Source organism: Eulemur rufifrons, chromosome 16 (assembly GCF_041146395.1).
Source record: "Eulemur rufifrons isolate Redbay chromosome 16, OSU_ERuf_1, whole genome shotgun sequence".
NCBI classification, from domain to species: Eukaryota; Metazoa; Chordata; class Mammalia; order Primates; family Lemuridae; genus Eulemur; species Eulemur rufifrons.
Window position 1 is genome coordinate 7,566,101 of NC_090998.1, and position 19,532 is coordinate 7,585,632.

At 38.1% G+C, this 19,532-nt stretch overlaps 1 protein-coding gene across 1 annotated transcript in view; it reads right to left on the reverse strand.

Annotated features, from left to right (window-relative positions):
- LOC138396796 (scavenger receptor cysteine-rich type 1 protein M160-like) overlaps positions 1-19,532 on the reverse strand; it is a 164,672-nt gene that overhangs the window by 14,029 nt on the left and 131,111 nt on the right. The window contains exons 15-17 of the mRNA XM_069490461.1: positions 13,291-13,605; positions 6,654-6,962; positions 6,243-6,560 (exon numbers count right to left, since the gene is read on the reverse strand). Coding sequence (XP_069346562.1) covers positions 6,243-6,560; positions 6,654-6,962; positions 13,291-13,605 — 942 coding nt within the window. The remainder of the gene's footprint in view (positions 1-6,242; positions 6,561-6,653; positions 6,963-13,290; positions 13,606-19,532) is intronic.

Genomic DNA, 19,532 nt, shown 5'->3' on the forward strand with positions numbered 1-19,532 from the left:
TCAGTAACTGATAGAGGAAGCTGACAAAACAATCAGTATTTAGAATACCAGAATGGTATGAATTAACAAATATGGAAATCAAAACTGCAGAATACACATTCTCAAGAGCATGTAGACCATTTCCTATGACTGTACATTATATCAAAAATGAGGTCCAAATTTTTTCAAATGATTGAATCCACAAAAAATCATATTCTTTTACCACAATAGAATTAAGCCAGAAACAAACAAAACTAGTAAAATCAACTGTATTGAATAATTTTTATGCTATGAAATACACCTTTTAACAGTACATCTTGATAAGTTTTGATAAATGTATGTACCTATATAATCCACCACCATAATCAAGCTGCAACACATTTGCATGAACCCACAATGTTCCTATATGACTTTGCAGCAAATATATCCCCACCCCCAACCCTAGCCCTAGGCAAACATTGATTGATCTGTCTCTATAGTTTAGTTTTATAGCTTCTAGAATTTATTGGTGTTATACAAATATATTCCTTTTGTTATACAAATATATTGGCTTCTTTTTCTCAGCATGATTTTGAGATTTATCTGCATCAATGTGTGTGTTAGTAGTTTGTTCTTTTTATGGTTGAAAAATCTTCCATTGTTTGAATATACCAAAATTTGTTTATCTATTCTTCTGTTAATAGAAATTCGGGTTGTTTGCAATTTTTTTGCTACTGTGAATAAGGACACTATGAACATTAATGCCTAAATATTTTTGTGGACAAATTTTTTTTTAGCTTCACTCAGGTAAATATCTAGTAGTGGAATTGTTGGGTAAGATGGTAAGTGTATGTTTAACTGAAAAAAATTCTTGCTTTTCCAGAGTTTGCCTCATTTTACATTACCACCAGCAATGTATGAAAGCTTTACTTGCTCCATATCCTTCCTAAAAGTTGGAATTATCACTATTTTAAATTTTAGCCATTCTTATTTGTATAGCGGCATCTCCTTATACTTTAATTTGAATTTTCTTTATGATGATTGATGTTAAGTATCTTTTAAGTTGCTTATTGGCCATTTGCAAATCATGATGTTGTGAAGCATTTCTTTAAATATTCTGCCCATTTGTAAACTGGGCATTTGTCTTATTTTTGAGTTGCAAGAGTTCTTTACATATCCTGAATATGTCTTTCATCAGATTTACATATTGCAAATAATTTTTCTCTATCAGTGGAATACCTTTTCATTTTCTTAATATTGCCTTTCAAGAAGCAAAAGTTTTAAATTTTGATGAAGTCCAATTCTCACTTTAAAAATGTAGTTAATGCTTTCTATGCCTTATGAAATGTTTGCTTACTCCAAGATCATGAAAAATTTTTTCTATGTTTTCTTCTAAATGTTTAATGATTAAAATTTTTACATTTTGGTTGATAATTCATTTTGGAGTTCATTTTGTGGTTATTGTGTAAAGTAAAGTTTGCATCTCATTTTTTACTCATACAGATTTCTATTCATTCCAATATCATTTTTTGAAAAGACTATACTTACCCCACTGAAAAATTTTGGCATCTGTATTTAGCTTGTTAGGATTGCCATAAATAACATTGTATTAATACCACAGGTTGGGTGGCTTAAACGGAAATTTATTTTCTCGCAGTTCTACAGGCTGAAAGTCCAAGATCAAGGTGTTGGCAGGGTTGGTTTCTTCTGAGGGCCGTGAGGTAAGCATCTGTTCCAGGCTTCTCTCCTTGGACTGTAGATGGCTTGTGTCTCTATGTGGTCTTCCCTGCATATGTGTTCTAACCTCCTCTTATGAGGACAGCTGTCATATTAGATTAGGGTCCGCCCACATGGCTTCCTTTTACCTTAATTACCTCTTCCAAATACAGCCACAGTCTAAGGGTCTGGGGGTCAGGACTTCAGCAAATGAATTCTGGGGGGGGCCTAATTAAGCCTATAACAGCATCTTTGTAGAAAATCAATTTAGTATACATAAGTTTAGGTTTATTTTTGTATTCTCTATTCTGTTCCATTGATCTATATATCCATCCTTACTGCAATCCCATACTGTTTTGGTTACTGTAGCTTTATAGTAAGACTTGAAATCATATAACTCTCAAACTGGTTCTTTTTCAACATTGTTTTACCCATTCCAGCTTCTTTCCATTTCACATAGATTTTAGAATTGGCTTGTGAAATTCTACCAAATATTTGGATACTTACCTAATCCAAATGAATGAACATGGTATTTTGTCTGTTTTTCTCTGTTTTAGTAAAAAGAAAAATATTATAATTGAGTAGTCGTCTGAGGCTGCCAGAGCATCAGAGTTACGGCTGGTGGTTTATTATGTGAAGGGAAGACCACAGCACCAAAAAAGAGTTGGGCAAATATCTTCTGAGATCAGAATCTGGTGCCTGTCCAACTGTTGATCACTGAAAATATCTTATAGGTTACAGGGAAAAGGGATCAAGAACTCCTGAAACATAGGGGATATTAAGCCAAAAATCCAGCCACTTTATGGGCCAGGATCAACATTCTTTCCAAAACCCCTGTTAATATATTTTGTGCATAGAAGATCAAAGAGCTATTTCCCTTGTACCAGGTTCTGCTGAATGGAAGGGCATGTGCAGTCTTACTCAGGACCATCAGTTTGCTGCAGCTTTTGCAGAAATGTGGAAAGAGAGAAAAACTTTAAATCTCATGAGTTGGATAAAGGCAGGGGTGCGTAACCATAGCCTGTTTAAGAGAATCGTCCAACTCCACCTTTAAATGGAATACTCCTCTGAGGGTGCTGAAATATTGAGAATGGAAACATCTTTGGATTGGTTATCTGATGATACTGAAAATTTCTTAATTCTATGCCTTTGCCCAGCTGATGATAGATGCTGTGGTCAAAGGGGCTTTTGTTGCTTGGGCTCCCCTGTGACTGCTACTGGGGAGACCAGGTGAGGTCAGCATGGTGGTTGTGGATCTTCTGCCAACTGCCATGAGTGGTGCTGAATGATGGGAAAGTGATTAAAATTTTTCAGAAGAAAGGCAATAATAAGAAAAAATATCATAAAAACACAATAGGACAATTAAACTGGGTGGAAGCATGCAGCTTATTGATTAAAAATGTTATGAAATAGGAGGCAATGAAGGAGTAGCTGCTAAATTGTAGTGAATCACCATAAGGGATTAAGTGGTCTGAGTGTCCCAACAAATTAGACTGTAAAAGGATCATATTAAGTTCACTCAATTCATCCTAACCTTGATGAATTTAAAATATTCACTGACTACACAAAGGAGGAATCTATAGATCTGTCAGAGCCAGTCAGATTAAAATGGTGGGAGGTAAAGGAGAGGAGGATGAGTCTGAGTGATAGGTGGGCCAGCGTCTCTTGGCCCAGCCCTGGCAGAGGACAGGAGGCCATTTGAGTTGGTCTGGGTAACATGGCTTGGGGGTGGGGAGGAAACAGTATTGAGGTTGCTGGTGCTCAATGTACTGTCATACCTAGACCTGGCTATGAAACAAAAGGGCAATATAATTAAGCTAGGAGGGTGTGGTGATGCAATTGTAGAGGACTTGCAGGTGAACGTATGCCTGAAAGTAGGAATTTATGAACAAAAGAAATGTATGTTTTCGCCTCACCCCTACCGTAATGTATTATAGAAATAAATGTGATGTCTGAATGGAGAAATCTTCCCTTGCCCAAACCACTGGAAAAGGGATCTGCAAAGATACTCTTCATCCTGTTTTAATCAGGCCTGTTAGGTGGGAACCTTGGAATTATCTAAACCCACTCACGTGACTAATTTAAAATAGCATAGGATACCTGGGGGGCACTAAGAATTTAGGCCTTATTTAGGGATCCGTTAGATGCAGGTGTAATTGTACTCACCATTTTCTTATTTAATAGCCCCGTGTGACCTGTGAGAAAAGCTAATGGGGCCTGGAAACCAACTGTGGATTACAGAGTCTCAAAGTAAGCAGTGTCCGCTGTATCCAGTGTGATATTAACAACTCATCTGTACAACAAGTTAAGGAAGACTGGTGTTTTGTGATTAATTTTGCTAATGCTTTCTTTTCAATTTCTACTTTGAAGAAAAGTCAGAGCCAATTTGTATTTATGTAGGACAGACTCCAATATTAATTTACTGTGCTCACACAGTATTTAAGTCTCCTGTTATTGCCATAGCTGAAATTGAGGAACATTCTACATAATAATTGGCCTGTATTCTTAAAAAATGTCACAGTCATAAAATTCGAAGAAAGATTCTGAAAGTGTTCCTATTAAAAGAGACTAAATGGACATGACAACTGATTGCACATTACTTTTACTTTTTTTGTTTTTACTTTTACTTGGAACTATCGGTAAAATCCGAATAAGGCTTATGGACTAGATAATAGTATTATAACAAGGTTAATTTCTGGGATTTGGTGACTGTACTGTAGTTATGTAAGGAAATTCTTTGAAGTATTTTAGGGGTAAAGAGACATCATGTCTGCAACCTACTTTTAACTACTAATTCAGAAAGATTTTATATATTCCTGGAGAAATGGGGCAGAGGGGCGGGGGAGACAGAGAAAGAGAAAGAAGGGAGAAAATAGCATAATACTAAATCAGGAAATCTGGGTAAAGGTTATCTGGAAATTCTTATACTACTCTTACAACTTTTCTGTAATTCTCAAATTATGTAAAAAGAAAAAAACAAACACAAAAAAAAACCAAAAAATAAAGGTGACAAGTCAGAGAGAACTCATTCTCAGGAGTCTTTCACTGAAAGAAATGCTAATAACATCAAATCATAAAACACCTAGGAGAAAAACATAAGAAAAGATGTGTAAAACCTCTGAGAGAAAGTAAAGAATTAATGAATGGAGGTACATGCCACGTAAATGAATTGAAAGACTTGATATTGTCAAAATCAATTATTTCCAAATTTATATGTAGATCGAATCTAATCTCAATCGAATACCATTATGCTTTTTTTTGGTAGAAAATGACAAGCTGATTCTAAAATTTATATGGAAACACATAAGACCAAGCATGACCCACATACATGGCAAGAAAAGCAAGAAAGTTAGAGGAGTTACTTTAAAGTAACTCCTTACAGTTATACAGATTTACCATGAAGTCACAATAACTAAGAAAGTGTAGTATTGGTGCAAGGATAGACAAATGATAGAATGGAACAGAATAGAGTTTAGAAAAAGACTCTGACATACTTGCACTGTGTTTATGACAAAGGTGGCGGAAAGAGTGGGGAAAAGAGTCTTTACAGGAAAGAATTCTGAGTCAATTGGATATCCATATAAAAATATGAAACTTGACCCCATCTTATATCATATACAGATATCAATCTGTACAATTATATGCAAAATAAAAATAATTAAACTTCTATAATATACTCCTGGAGAATATTTTTACAATATTGAGGTAGGCAAAGTTCTCTTAAAAAGGATGTCTTGTATCCTACTTGTTACATCTTACTCTTATTTCTTATGTCTTATGCACTAAGTGCACAGGAAAAAGTTGATAACTTGTGTTTCATTAAAATTAAGAACTTGACTCATCAAAGAATATCATGCCATTAAGAGAGTGAAAATAGAAGGCCAAGAGTCAAACACACAAAGTAAATACACTCATATTTGCACCAAAGGTCACTGTCACGGTAATTTGGAGCATTATTATTTGTAATGGTCAAGAACTGCAACAACTCAAATCTCCCCCACCAGTTGAATGGTTCAATTCATGGTCATGAGGTCAATTCAATGGACTACTCTATAGCAATAAAAATGAATGAAGCGCTGCTATAAACAACAACGTGGATGAATCCCAAATGTAATGTTGAGTCAAAGAAGTTAGACACAAAAGAGAACATACTGAATGATTTCATATCCATCACGACAAAAATATTCTTTGGTAGTAGAAGGTAGGAGAGTGATTTTCTTTGGAGAGGAATGAGGGTATAGTGAGTGGTGGGGTATGTAAGTGACTTCTGGGGCTGGCTAATGCTGTCTTTGCAGATCTAGGCTGGGGTTTTTGACTGGGGTATGTACTTATTATTTATATGCTGTTCTCCATGTATTACACTTGAATAATAATGTTCATTTAAAAAATATTATTCCTCTTAGCCCTTCTTGGGCTAAAGTGAAAGATGAATGAACAATGAGAAGCAGCATTTCTCACCACAGAATGTCTCACTAATGTCTCACTTTTGAGGCCAGTTTTTCACATTTTCTGCTCTTAGGGACATTTTGCTTAAAGAGCATCCTGAGTATGAGTCACCTCTCTCTTACCTGAGCAGACCACAGCAGCCGTGTTTCCATGGTTACAGTCAGGAACACCCAGGGCAGTCACGGGGCAATGCCACAGGAAGGGCTCAGCTCCTGAGCAGTGAAATCGGTCTTTCCAGATCCCATTGCCTCCTTCCGCAGAGTATGCTCCTTTTGGGGTAGAGATGGCGACTCCACAGCCCAGTTGACGGCAAACGACATTGGCGTTGGCCATACTCCAGTGGGAGGCACAGAGCGGTCTCCAGTCTCCAGAAATATTCATCTCCACTTGTCCCTCACACTGAGAGGTGCCATTTTTCATGAGCCGGACTTCTGTGTAATCTGGTAGGAGAAGACAGGAATTCAGCAAAATCTCATGTTCTTTTTACCCCAACAGGGAATGCAAGGAAGTTAAAGTCCTGCTCTGAGTCTCACCTGAACAGACGATTTGAACAGCCCCACTGTGGTGGCAAGTCCCTCCAGGACAGGGCACTCTCGGGCAGAACTGGAGCTTAGACTCCTGCCCCTTACACCGGAACTCTTCAGCCCAGACCTGTCCACTGGCCCCTCTGAAGGGCATGTGCCCCAGGACAGACACAGCCTTGCCGCACTCCAGCTCTGCACAGATGACCTGGGCAGTGGAGAACGTGAAGTTCCCATCAGAAACTGCAGTCCAGCCTCCACCAGAATTCACTTCTACTCGTCCTGAGCAGGGTCCAACCCCTCCAACCAGCTGCACAAATTCTAAGAGAAAAAATGAGCACACTGAGTGTCCATGATTCTGGCTTGTCATTGTGAAATGACATATGTACGTAATGATATGAAAGCTTTTTTTCCCCCAGGGGTGGGTCATGGGGAGAGGATTTGACTGTTGGTGTCAGAATGGAAATTACATGAGCAAATTTCTGAAGACAAATTCAGGGGGAATTTGAAGGGTCAGTTCAGAATGGCTGAATCGCAACACACACTCACACTCACATACATACACACACATATATGTATGTATATGTATATATGTGTGCATATATATTCGTTCATAAGGATACATTACCCTATGTATTAAAAGGATATCTATCTATCATCTCTCTCTATATATCCCTTTATAAGATCTATACCTTTCCATTGAAGGTGAACTCAATGAAGGCAAGGACTAGGCTTACCTTTTTCACTATTTTATTCCCAGAAATTTTCACTTCCTGGATAATAATGCCAACTAAGTTAACATTTGTTAATGAATTAAAAAACTTTCAATATTTACCCAAACCTCCCAATTTATATTTACTTTCCATTTAGACGTGAGAAAAGGGCCCACTAAATAGTGAGAGACTGAAATGGAAATGGGTTTATTATGACTAAAACAATCAAAGTTCTTTAATCCCATCACAGGAGACAGAATTTACAGAATGAAAATCTAGGAACTGGATTAGTAGTGATTAAGAGATTTGAACTTGATACTTTGTTGTGGTTGCTGCTTTGAGGGATTATTTTGTTACTATTGAGTAGAATTTGAAAAAACTATGAGATATATAGTGAAGATGATCAGGAAGTGATTTCAGATATGGGTTTGGAGCTTTGGGGAGTCTCTGAACTACAGATATAAATTTGTTATGTAACAGTAAATCAGTGCAATGAAGAAATTCAGCAGGGATTCCCTTTCTCAAGAGAAAAACACGGTAAGTATTCAGTTTTGTTTTGTTTTCAAAGTAGCCATCAAAATGTCACAAACAGGCCGGGCACGGTGGCTCACGCCTGTAATCCTAGCACTCTGGGAGGCCGAGGCGGGAAGATCGCTCGAGGTCAGGAGTTCAAGACCAGCCTGAGCAAGAGCGAGACCCCGTCTCTACTCAAAAATAGAAAGAAATTATCTGGACAACTAAAAACATATAGAAAAAATTAGCCGGGCATGGTGGCACATGCCTGTAGTTCCAGCTAATCGGGAGGCTGAGGCAGGAGGATAACTTGAGCCCAGGAGTTTGAGGTTGCTGTGAGCTAGGGTTACACAATGGCACTCTGGCCCGGGCAACAGAGCGAGACTCTGTCTCAAAAAAAAAAAAAAAATGTCACATACACCAAAAGCATTAATCTACTTTCTTAAAATGGTTACTTCAAAAACAATGAGTAAACGTGCAATATGAGTATATTGTGAATGTGTAATTTGTGTATAGGAAGATGAGGATTTCCCTTTTTTTAAAAAAAATGGTTACTTCAGACATCCTAATTAGATATGCTCCTATTTCCTGAAGACAGTGGTGTTTTTAAGTGAAATCTGGATTCCTGAAGTGTTTCTACAAAGTCATTTTCAATATATATCACAGTTAGGATGAAATGATGATAATGTACCTTACCTGGAGAGCCAGAATGCAGAGTATCCTAATACACAAAAGTTCCAAACTGAAATGACTAAACCTTAAAGTCTTAAAGTCTTATGGCTTTAAAGATTGTGAGACTTGAAGTGGTATAAAAATTAGCCATTGATATTGGTGGCCAGGGTCAGGCACAATGATGATCATCCTCCCACCCCCAGCCAGAACAGAAAACCCAATGGCTATGGGCTCTGCCTGTGGATACAGCCATGTCTCATTCCCCGTATGCACTGGTTTCCACTCAATTCTACCTCCACAGTAGGAGTTAGAAACAGCACCTTCACTGAGGGCCGCCAGGTGTGCATGACTGAGTCAGAGCTACCAGGTTAATTAGATGGATGCTTCACCTTGTCTTTGGCTTCACTATTTTCCTTTCTTTTTCATTTTTTTAGTAGTAAATGGTACCTTTCTAGCTTCCAAGAAGACTGGTGGAACAGCTCTATTCAGATGCAATAGCATTACCCAAGAGAATTCGCGGGGATATCTTATTATAGTCCCCTCTAGTTGGACTGTAACGATGGTATTGGTGTCTTAGACACTGACTTCCAGTGTAATATAGAACCCTTACAAAGAACTTTTGCATAATTTCCTTTGATGAAAATTGGAAGCATTTCTGAGAAAGATATAGATCATCCAGTGCAGTTCCCAACTTTACTATTCTGCTCTTCACAGATTCATGGGCCCCTAATCCGTTTGTAGCCTGAGAGGGCAGTGATAAGAGTAAAATTCACACAACAAATGTTCCTAGGGCAGCAGCCCAGTGTCAGGCGCTGCGCTGGACAGAGGTCCTGAAGTGACCCAGCAGCACCATCGCTGCCAGCTCAGCAATCCATTTACTCATCTTAAAAAAAACATTTTTTGAGCATTTCTATGTTCTAGGCACTGTATTATGAAACAACAGACACCCTGAAGCCTTGGAATAGTGTTTGAAAAATATGTGATTCAGAACTCTCAGCCAACCATCAACACTACACAGAGGTTATCGCCATCTGTCATTCTCAGGGATTGAAGAACTTTGTTGCAGATGATGACACAGTCTGGGTGTGATTCAGGTTCAGGTGTCCATTGTTCTCCCAAATCAAAAGCACCTAATTTCAAAAGGTGGATATTACTACGGTCTACACAGGTCTTCAATTAAATAGGTGTTTTTTATATAATGGTTTAAAAACTTCATTAGTTTTTAATTTACAAAATATACTTTATTGGTAATATGCCAGTAATATAGAGGAATCTAGAGGAAACCCCTTCCTCTTCTCCATTCCCAGATGGCTGAGGTAAGTAATGCTCCCAGTAACTACACAGATGTTGCCATCTGAGGTAAAATAGAATTTGAGCTCACCAGAGACAGCACCCGCTTGTTTGGTGCCATCTATATTTTTATTTGAACGTAAGTGAGGTTTCTGTACACATGAAGCCAAAGAAGGGCCCACTGAGGCGGAGCTGTTCATTGAACTCACTACAGAATCATCTGAGGGGAGTGGGTGAAAATTTCAGGGTGAAGTCTGGTTTTACTCTGGTGGCTACTGTCCAGCTCCTTGTCCTTTTAATGGAAATCAGTCTTCCTGACCTGACTTGGGAAATGTTGGGACACATTTCTAGGCAGAGGAAATGATTGAGGAAAAGCAATTTTGCCAAAGGCCACTGAACTTAGAATTAATATATTTAACCTAATATCACAGAAATCCCAAAGCACCAACACAACAAAAACTAAAAGTAACAAAAACCCTAAAATTCAGGATCCGTGTCTTGCACTCTAGAGAACCAGGCTCATATTTTTATGTTGCAAATTACAAGAGATACAGACACACCATTACTTCAGTCAAAAAAAGAGGAAGGCACCCAGGCGCAGATTAAGCAAGGTGTGATTCTTCTCTAGTGATATAAAGGAATTAGGGAATTAGGACTGAAATTGACTTGAGGTTCCTGGGTGTGTGTTTGGCACACGACCATGAAAGGGCTCTTCATCAGCTACTCTTGGAGTGGCTGAAAGATGGGTGGTTTCTGGGGAAGGCCTGGGGGTTCTGATTTCTTTCTAGGCAAAGAGGGTACTACATCCCTTCAGCTATATAGTATAAATCCACTCTCTCTTTCTTTTCCTAGTACTCCATCCTAGTGTCTTACTTCTCCAATATCCTAGACTTTCTGATAATGGACTCCTTCAGGGCTAAGATTAAAGACCAACAGACCTTAGAAGCTGTAAATAATATTTGGGATCCTTGAGCAGTATGTCCTTATTTTACACCAAAGAAGACAGAACCCAGGGAGGGTAAGTGACTTGTTCAGGGTTACAGAGTTAGGGAATAGGGTTGGCATCCAGAGCTATCCTTCTGTGTCTTTGTTTTATGCCTCTCAGTGACAACTCTACATCTCAGGTGTCTGCACAATGTTTCCTCTTCCTTCAGGCCCGGTGTTAAGTATATATCATGTCCCACCCTCCTTGGTGCTTCACCTCTACGCTTCTGTCTCACTGGTGACCTCCAGTTTCCAAACTTAGTCTATCTGCAAGAGAGACATCAACCTGTGTCACAGGAGGATCTCAGAGGGACAGGCTTTCAGGAAACTGTTCTTTCTACACCTGCGCAATGGGGAGAGCCTCAATGTTCCACATCTAAGCTTCTGCTTAGGGCTCCTTGGCAAGAGGAAATGTCTCCTCTGATCTCCTCTCACAATTAGAGCTTTAGGGCTTGATTTTATCCAGAGTCAAGAGAGAGCAAGAATGGCCAGATTGGTTTTCATGAAATCTTTCATCTAGAGCACACCTTTATTTCTTCCCTTATAACAAGATTGCCTCCTCTATTCTGCCTGTGGCTATGATTCATCTGCATCCAGCCAACTCTCAGGTCCTCTAACATAAGCCTCACCTGCCTCTGTGTCCATCTGGTTCCTCGTCTATTACTCCAGGCTCCTATGATACTGTTAGGACAGAAGCACTCTGTTACCTGAGAAGCTGGGAATGTCTCCATCGGATGTGGTATGTAGCCACGTAGAGACCCACAAAGATCAAAGCGTCTTCCTTGAAGCTCAAACTTGCCCTCTGCCCTTGGGATGGCCATTCACCTTTGAAAGCCAGAAATGATCAGCATGGTCTTCCCATCAAGGTTCAGTAAGAGGAAGAGTGGAGGCTAGAAGCCCCAAAATAGATAAAAATCAAGCCTCTGAACAGGAAATGGTGAGAATAGGGGAAAGAAGGGAGGAGGCTTTAGAGGAGGCACACCTAAACATTCTGCACAGGACTGATATTTAGGTAGGAGAAAAGAATTGAAAGCAATATTGAGAGTCCACTTTCACATTGTCTTACTCAAAATAAAAACAGCTTCTCAGAATTTTCTATGTTCTAGGAACTTTTGTAAGTGCTGAGGATGTAGATCTCAATAAAACAATATTCTTATCTTTGTTGGGCTTTTCTTCTAGTGGTGAGAAAAACAAGTAGACAGTTTTAAGCCCTCTGAAAAGTTTTGTGAGAGGCCTGGATGGCACAGATGGAAACTGCCCCTTAGGAGGGTTATTAATATGTATGAACCAACACCTTGAGGCAAAATGAAATTGCAGTCAGATAAATCCTTGTCTGGCCTCTTGCCATATATTAATAGATACACTGTGTCCTTAGGAAAGTCATTTAATAAAATGTCATCACCAGGACTCTTCCTCCCACCATTCTGACCTTCTCCATGCCTCAAACTTGAGTCAGTCTTACAGCTCATTCTTTCCTACAATCAGCCGTACAGAATTCACATAAATGTACCCCTGGCATTCTTCACACCACACATGGAACCTCAGCACTGCTCAGGCAACCCTTATGTGTCTTTTGTCAGCTCCCGTTGCTATCCCCAAACCCCTCAGCCTCTTGCATTTCTTCAAGAATTCCATTTGTCATCTTGCTCCTGTTCTTATGAAATAAACCCACCAATGCACTTCTCATATCATCGAAGCCATCAGGTATAAACTCACTGAAGCCATCAGGTAAAACTCTATAACATCTTACTATAAAATATGCAAGTTAATATCAATATTTTATTGCATCTACCATTGATTTGCCATTGCATGACTAAGTGTCCCTCCAAAGTTTGAGTTTATACAGATGTTGTTTTGAACCAAAAATGGAGAGAGAATATTTTCAGTAATCATGCAAGGAGAACCTATGACTCAGCATTTCATCCACAGTTCTCTGGTCCTTCCAGCCCAAGAGCTATGCGTACTTCCCTCTGAATTTGCAAAGGAGACTCACAATTTGACACAAATCCATAAATTTCTCTCTGGTTGGTTTACTGATATCTCATGTGCCTATACACCTACTAGCTTAGTGCAAAACAATGTCTCTTACCCTGTACACCCAGAAAAACTGAATTCAACCAAGGAAAGTACTCCGATGGGCTTACTGTCACAAGAAGAGTGTGTATAGTGATTTGCAGATGTTTCCTTATACAAAAAGCAAATTATAAAAACAAAATTACGAAGCTTGATTTTGAGATGATACTAGAATAAATTGTCTTATCAGGTAAGAGCACGGGGGAAGGAAAGAACAGCAGTTGAGACTTAGAAAAAGAAAGTAAGTGAAGTGCATCATCTACAGCTACTCAGAGCAGTCAGGGACCCTGGGTGGACCTCTCATACCTCTCCAGCCCATCCATCCCCTATTTCCACAGAGACCAGTCACCTGCTTCCCTGTAACTTTCCATTCTCCCAGGCAGTGGACAATGCGCTGACCATACCTGAGCAGGTGACCCCTGCGTCCTCAGCATGAATGCAGTCGTGCTTCCCCCAGCCCCGGGAAGGGCACTTGGACACGTGGGACTCCTTTCCTGTGCAATTCAGGTCGTCTAGCCAGATGCGCCCTGATCCCTTCCCAAAGTGAGCAAAGCCCAGGGCTTTCAGGGCCTGTCCACAGCCCAGCTGTCTGCACACCACGTGGGCATCGCTCAGGTCCCAGCTGTCATCGCAGATGGTGCCCCAGGAGCCCTCATGGTAGATCTCCACTCTCCCGGCACAGCGACTGTCCCCGTCCACCAGGCGGAGCTGTCGGCTCTCTGAGGAGAGACAGAGCCATGTCAATGGGGCGTTTGTGCAGGAAGTAAGAAGGGTTTCTGGTCCTGTGGGGCCTCTCACCTGAGCAGGTGGCAGCTCTGTCCTCCGAGGCTGCAGGGGCTGCTGGGTCAGACAGGGAGTCACTGAACTGGGGCAGTGATTCCTGCTCTGCAATCACTTGAACAGACAATTTGGACAAACCCACTGTATTATTGTTCTCTTCTTTCTAAACACAAGAATACCATTTGATTCAGCAATCCCACTACTAGGCACCTACCCAAAGGAAAAGAAGACATTCTATAATAAGACATCTGCACTCAAATGTTTATGGCAGCACAATTCACAATTGCAAAGATGTGGAAACAACCCACGTGCCCATCAATACCTGAGTGGATTAATAAAATGTGGTATATGTATACCATGGAATACTACTCAACTAAAAAAACAATCGTGAAGTAGCACTTCTTATATTATCCTGGATGGAGCTTGAGCCCATCCTTTGAAGTGAAGTATCCCAAGAATGGAAAAACAAGCACCACGTGTACTTGCCATCAAATTGGTACTAACTGACAACACTAAGGTGCTCACATGGTAGTAATATTCATTGGGTGCCAGTCAGGTGGGAGGGGGGTGGTAGGGGTGGGTAAACTCACAGCTAATGAATGCAGAGTGCACTGTATGGGGGAAGGGCAAGCTTGTAGCCCTGGCTTAGGTGAGGCAAAGGCATTATATGTAACCAAAATGTTTGTACCTCCATAACATTCTCAAATTAAAAAAAATTCAGAAATTAGTAAAGAAAAAAAAAAAAGAAAGAAAAGTGATGAGTAGTTAAGTAATGCCCATCAATAGTGCACTTTAAGTAAATGGTGAAACAGAGAATCAAACCTAGAACTTTTGCTTCCATGAAGAACAGAAGAGGAATTCACATCAGGTCAATGTTTCTATTAGGAACAACTAGAAAAGCTGGAAAATGTAAACAAAGAAAAAAATTAAAGCATTAGATGTTTGTGGAAGCAACATGGACTAAATATACTAAAATCTCAAAGAGTAAGATTATTTCAGAGTTCATCCAATGATCTATACCTTCTTTTTCTCTAAGAGAATTTCCCAATTCAGTGCATGGGCTAATGGCTTAGACTGTGGGCTTAGGCAAAGCAGAGGACTGCTGTCTCTGAGAAGCCAGCACAACTTTGGGGGTTACATGAGGCTAGGATGACAAAATTGGAGACTCGAGGACCATTATCATATATGGCAGGTTTTCTCCTTAAATATTTTCCTGGAATTAAAGCTGGTTGGGGGGTGGGGAAGAGGCCAAAGAACTACATCAAACACCTTGGAATTCAGAGTGGATACTCCCTCATTCCCTTGGTGCTAAGCAACCAAAAATGCACAGACACAGGCTCTTAGTTGACAGCCCTGAAAACTCACGCCATAGGAACAGAGGCAAGTAAGAGGGGGACTGAGTCAATCAGACTTTTTCCAGTTCAGTTCTGGGTTGGATGTACATGTCTGGGTGATCAGCATTCCCACCCCCACCTGCCTGGCAGAACAAAAGATGAATTCTTTCAGGCGTTAGGAAAAATATGAAATGTCTTATTTGTTCATATATAATTTCTAGCTTTCAACAAAAAATTACATGGCATGTAAAAATATGGGATCACCTGACAAATTAACAAAGAGAAAAAAAAAAAAAAAAGAAAGAAAAACACCAAGAGACCGCAGAAGCACACATAACAAAGAGCTGGAGTTAGCACATAAGAACCTTAATTATGATCAATGTATTTAAGAAAACAGAGGAAATGAGAGAACAAACAGGTGAAAAGATGAAAAAATTTTAACATAGAATTTTAAATACACACACAAAAACATCAAAGGAACAGTCACCTACTGAAAATAAAATGTTTAAACTTAAGAATTGGATGAACACGTTTAAAAGCAGTTTATTTATTTTTTAAATTTTTATTTCAGCATATTACGGGGGTACAAATGTTTAGGTTATGTATATTGCCCTTGTCCCACCCCAGTCAGAGCTTCAAGCATGTCCATCCCCAGATGGTGCACACTGCATCCATTAGGTGTGTATATACTCATCTGCCCAAAACTCAATGAATGTTATCACTATATATGAACTTAAGTGTTGATCAGTTAATAACAATTTGATGGTGAGCACATATGGTGTTTGTTTTTCCATTCTTGGGATACTTCACTTAGTAGAATGGGTTCCAGCTCTATCCAGAATAATATAAGAGGTGCTATATCACCATTGTTTTTTGTGGCTGAGTAGAACTCCATGGTATACATATACCACATTTTATTAATCCACTCATGTATTGATGGGCACTTGGGTTGTTTCCACATCTTTGCAATTGTGAATTGTGCTGCTATAAACATTCAAGTGCAGATGTCTTTTTTATAGAATGTCTTTTGTTCTTTTGGGTAGATGCCCAGTAATGGAATTGCTGGCTCAAATGATAGTTCTACTTGTATCTCTTTGAAGTATCTCCATATTGCTTTCCACAGAGGTTGTACTAGTTCATAGTCCCATCAGCAGTGTAGGAGTGTTCCCCTTTCTTCCAAAAGTAGTTTTGACAGAACTGAAGACAGAATCAATGATTTAGAACTCAGGTCAATGAAAAATTTAAAAACTTTCAGGTCATATATGGTGATAGAAAAAAAAAATTTAAAAACTGAAAATCATGGAGAAAAAAATTGGTAGACAAAAATATAGTAGAAAAGACATTTGGAATATACTCAAAAGGCCTAACATACAGAATTGAAGTCTGAGAGAGGAGAGAGAAGGAGGAGGAGCAGGAGGAGAGAGAGAAGCAGAAGCAATGTTTGAAGAGAAAATAAATGAGACTTTCCTAAAATAGATGAAAGACATCAATTCACATATTTAATAAGCTCAAGAACCCCAAGAAAGATATGAAAACTCCTACACCTAGTAAAGCTGCTGAAAATAAAGGGAAAAGAGGAAAATTTGGAATAATAAAAAACTATTTAACACAAAAAGGCAAAAAAGGAGAAAAAAAGGAACATAAAGCAGATGGGTCAGTTAAAAGCAAATAATGAAAGTTCCCCTTTCTCCACATCCATACAAATATTTGTTATTTTTTGTCTTTTTGATAATAGGCATTCTATCTGGGTGAGGTGATATCTCATTGTGGCTTTGATTTGCATTTCTCTGATTAGTGATATTGAACATTTTCCCACATACCTGTTGGCCCTTTATGTATCTTCTTTGGAGAAATATCTGTTCAGATCTTTTGCCCATTTTAAAATTGTGTTATAATTATTTTTGCTATTGGGTTGTTTGAGTTCCTTATATATTCTGGATATTAACCCTTGTCAGATACATAGTTTACAAATATTTTCTTCCAATCTGTAGGCTGTCTCTTCATTCTGTTGATTGTTTCCTTTGCTGTGGAGAAGCTTTTTAGTTTGATGTGATCCAATTTGTCTATTTTTGCTTCTGTTCCCTGTGCTTTTGGAATATTATACAAAATTTCTTGCCCAGACCAGTGTCATAAAGCAGTTTGACTATGTTTTGCTTTTGTAGTTTTATCATTTTGCATCTTACATTTAAGTCCGTCATCCATTTTGAGTTGATTTTTATATATGGTGAGAGATAGGGGTCTGGTTTCATTCATTATGGCAAAGAGTATGGAAGTTCCTCAAAAAATAAAAATAGAGCTATCATATGATCCAGAAATTCCATCACTGGATATATATCCAAAGGAAGTGAAATCAATATGTTGAAGAGATATTTACAGTCCCATGTTTATTGCGGCACCCTTCACAAAAGCTGAGATATCGAACCAATCTTTTTTCCATCAGTGGATGAATGGATAAAGAAAATGAGTTACATATACATAATAGAATACTATTCAGATGTAAAAAGAATGAAATCATATCATTTTTTTGGCAACATGGAGGACATTATGTTAAGTGAAATAAGCTAGGCACAGAAAGACAATTATGATATGATCTCACGCTTATATGGAATCTAAAAAATTGATCTCATAGAAGTAAATGGTAGAATAGTGGTTACCAGAAGCTGGGGAGGATATAGGAGAGGGAGGGAGATAGGGAGAGATTAATCAATAGGTACAGAGTTGCAATTATATAGCAGTAATAACTTCTGGTGTTCTATTGAACAGTAAGGTGACTATGGTTAACAATATTATATTGCATGTTTCAAAATAGCTAGAAGAGAGAATTTTGAATCTTCTCATGACAAAGAAATGATAAATATTTGAGGTGATGGATATATTAAGTACCCTGATTTGGTTTCTACACAATGTATACATGTATTGAAATATCACATTGTACTCAATAAATGTGTACAATTATGTGTCAATTTTTTTAAAAAAAGCAAATGATAGATATTAACCAAATATATCAATAATTGCATTTAAAATAAATGGATTAAATACTCTAAATAAAATTCAATCTAGATAAACAACAAAATCCAAGTACATGCTACTTGTATTAATAATATTCTCACCTCATATATAAGGGTAAAGGAAGATTAAAGTAAAATGAAAAAATTGTGTATACTATGTAAACATTAACCATAAGAAAACCGGTGTATCTATATCAGTATCACAAAAAGCAGACTTTGAGGTAAGATACACCAATTTGGTTATAGAAGGATTTTTCATGATTATAGTGGGATAAATCTTTAACAAAAATATTACAGAAGCTTAGTGTGATGGCACATGGCTATAGTCCCAGCTACTTGGGAGGTTGAGGTGGGAGGATTGCTTGAGCCCAAGAATTCAAATCCAGCCTGAACAACACAACCTCCACCTCAAAAAAATAATTGTAGTTATCAAAATCCAAGAAAGATGTCAAAATGTGGCTTCAAAATATATAATAATACTTGACAAAACAAAAAGAAAAAATAGACAACTTCAGAATCAAAATGAGGGAACTTTAACATAACTCTTTCAACTGCAGGTAGTCCAAGCAGACAAAAAAGATGAATATAGTACATGTCAAACAATGTTATCAACCCATTGAACTAAACATATTTAGAACACATCATTCAACAATGATGTAACTCATATTTATGGTAAATGCACATAAAACAGGATTCAAAATTGACTACATGATGAGACAAAAAGTTTCAGATAGTTGAATTCATAGAGTATTTCTTCTCACAACAGTAAAATTAAATTAATAATTAATAAGAAAATATAGCTAGCAATTCTTAAAGGTTGGGAAATGAAGCATCAGTCTTCTAAAAAATGCCTTGATCCAGGACGAAATAAAAAATTAGAAAATTTTATGAAATAATGATAATGAAAATATGTAACTAAACTCCCCTAATGCAACTAAAGCAGTGCCTAAGAGAAACTTATAAGCTAGAATGCATGATTTAAAAAAGAAGACTGGAAGTGAAAAATGTATGCTTTCATTTAAGAAACTAGAAGATCAGCAAATGAAACCTAAAGGAAGTAGAAGGTTGGAATTAATAAAGCCAAAAGTAAAAATTAATAAGGTAGAGAGCAAATATAAGGTATAGAAAATAGAGAAAAACCCTTCAAATGTAGTTTACTGAAGATATTAATAAAATTGATAAACACTGAGCATTACTAATAAAGAACAGAGAGAAAACCAACTTACCAATACCAGGAATAAAAACATAGATATTATTATAATCACTTAGATTTTTTGGTATCAGTTTTATTGAGAAATAATTCACACACCACACAGTTTGCCCACATAATTGTACATTCAATGCCTTTTAGTATATTCACAGAATTGTGCAACCATCACTAGAATGAATTTTAGAATAATTTCTTCATTGTAAAAGGAAACCCTATACCAGTTAGTCATCATCAAATCCACCATCCCCTGCAGCCCAAGGCAACTACTAATCTACTTTTTGTCTCTATAGATTTGCCTATTCTGGACATTTCAT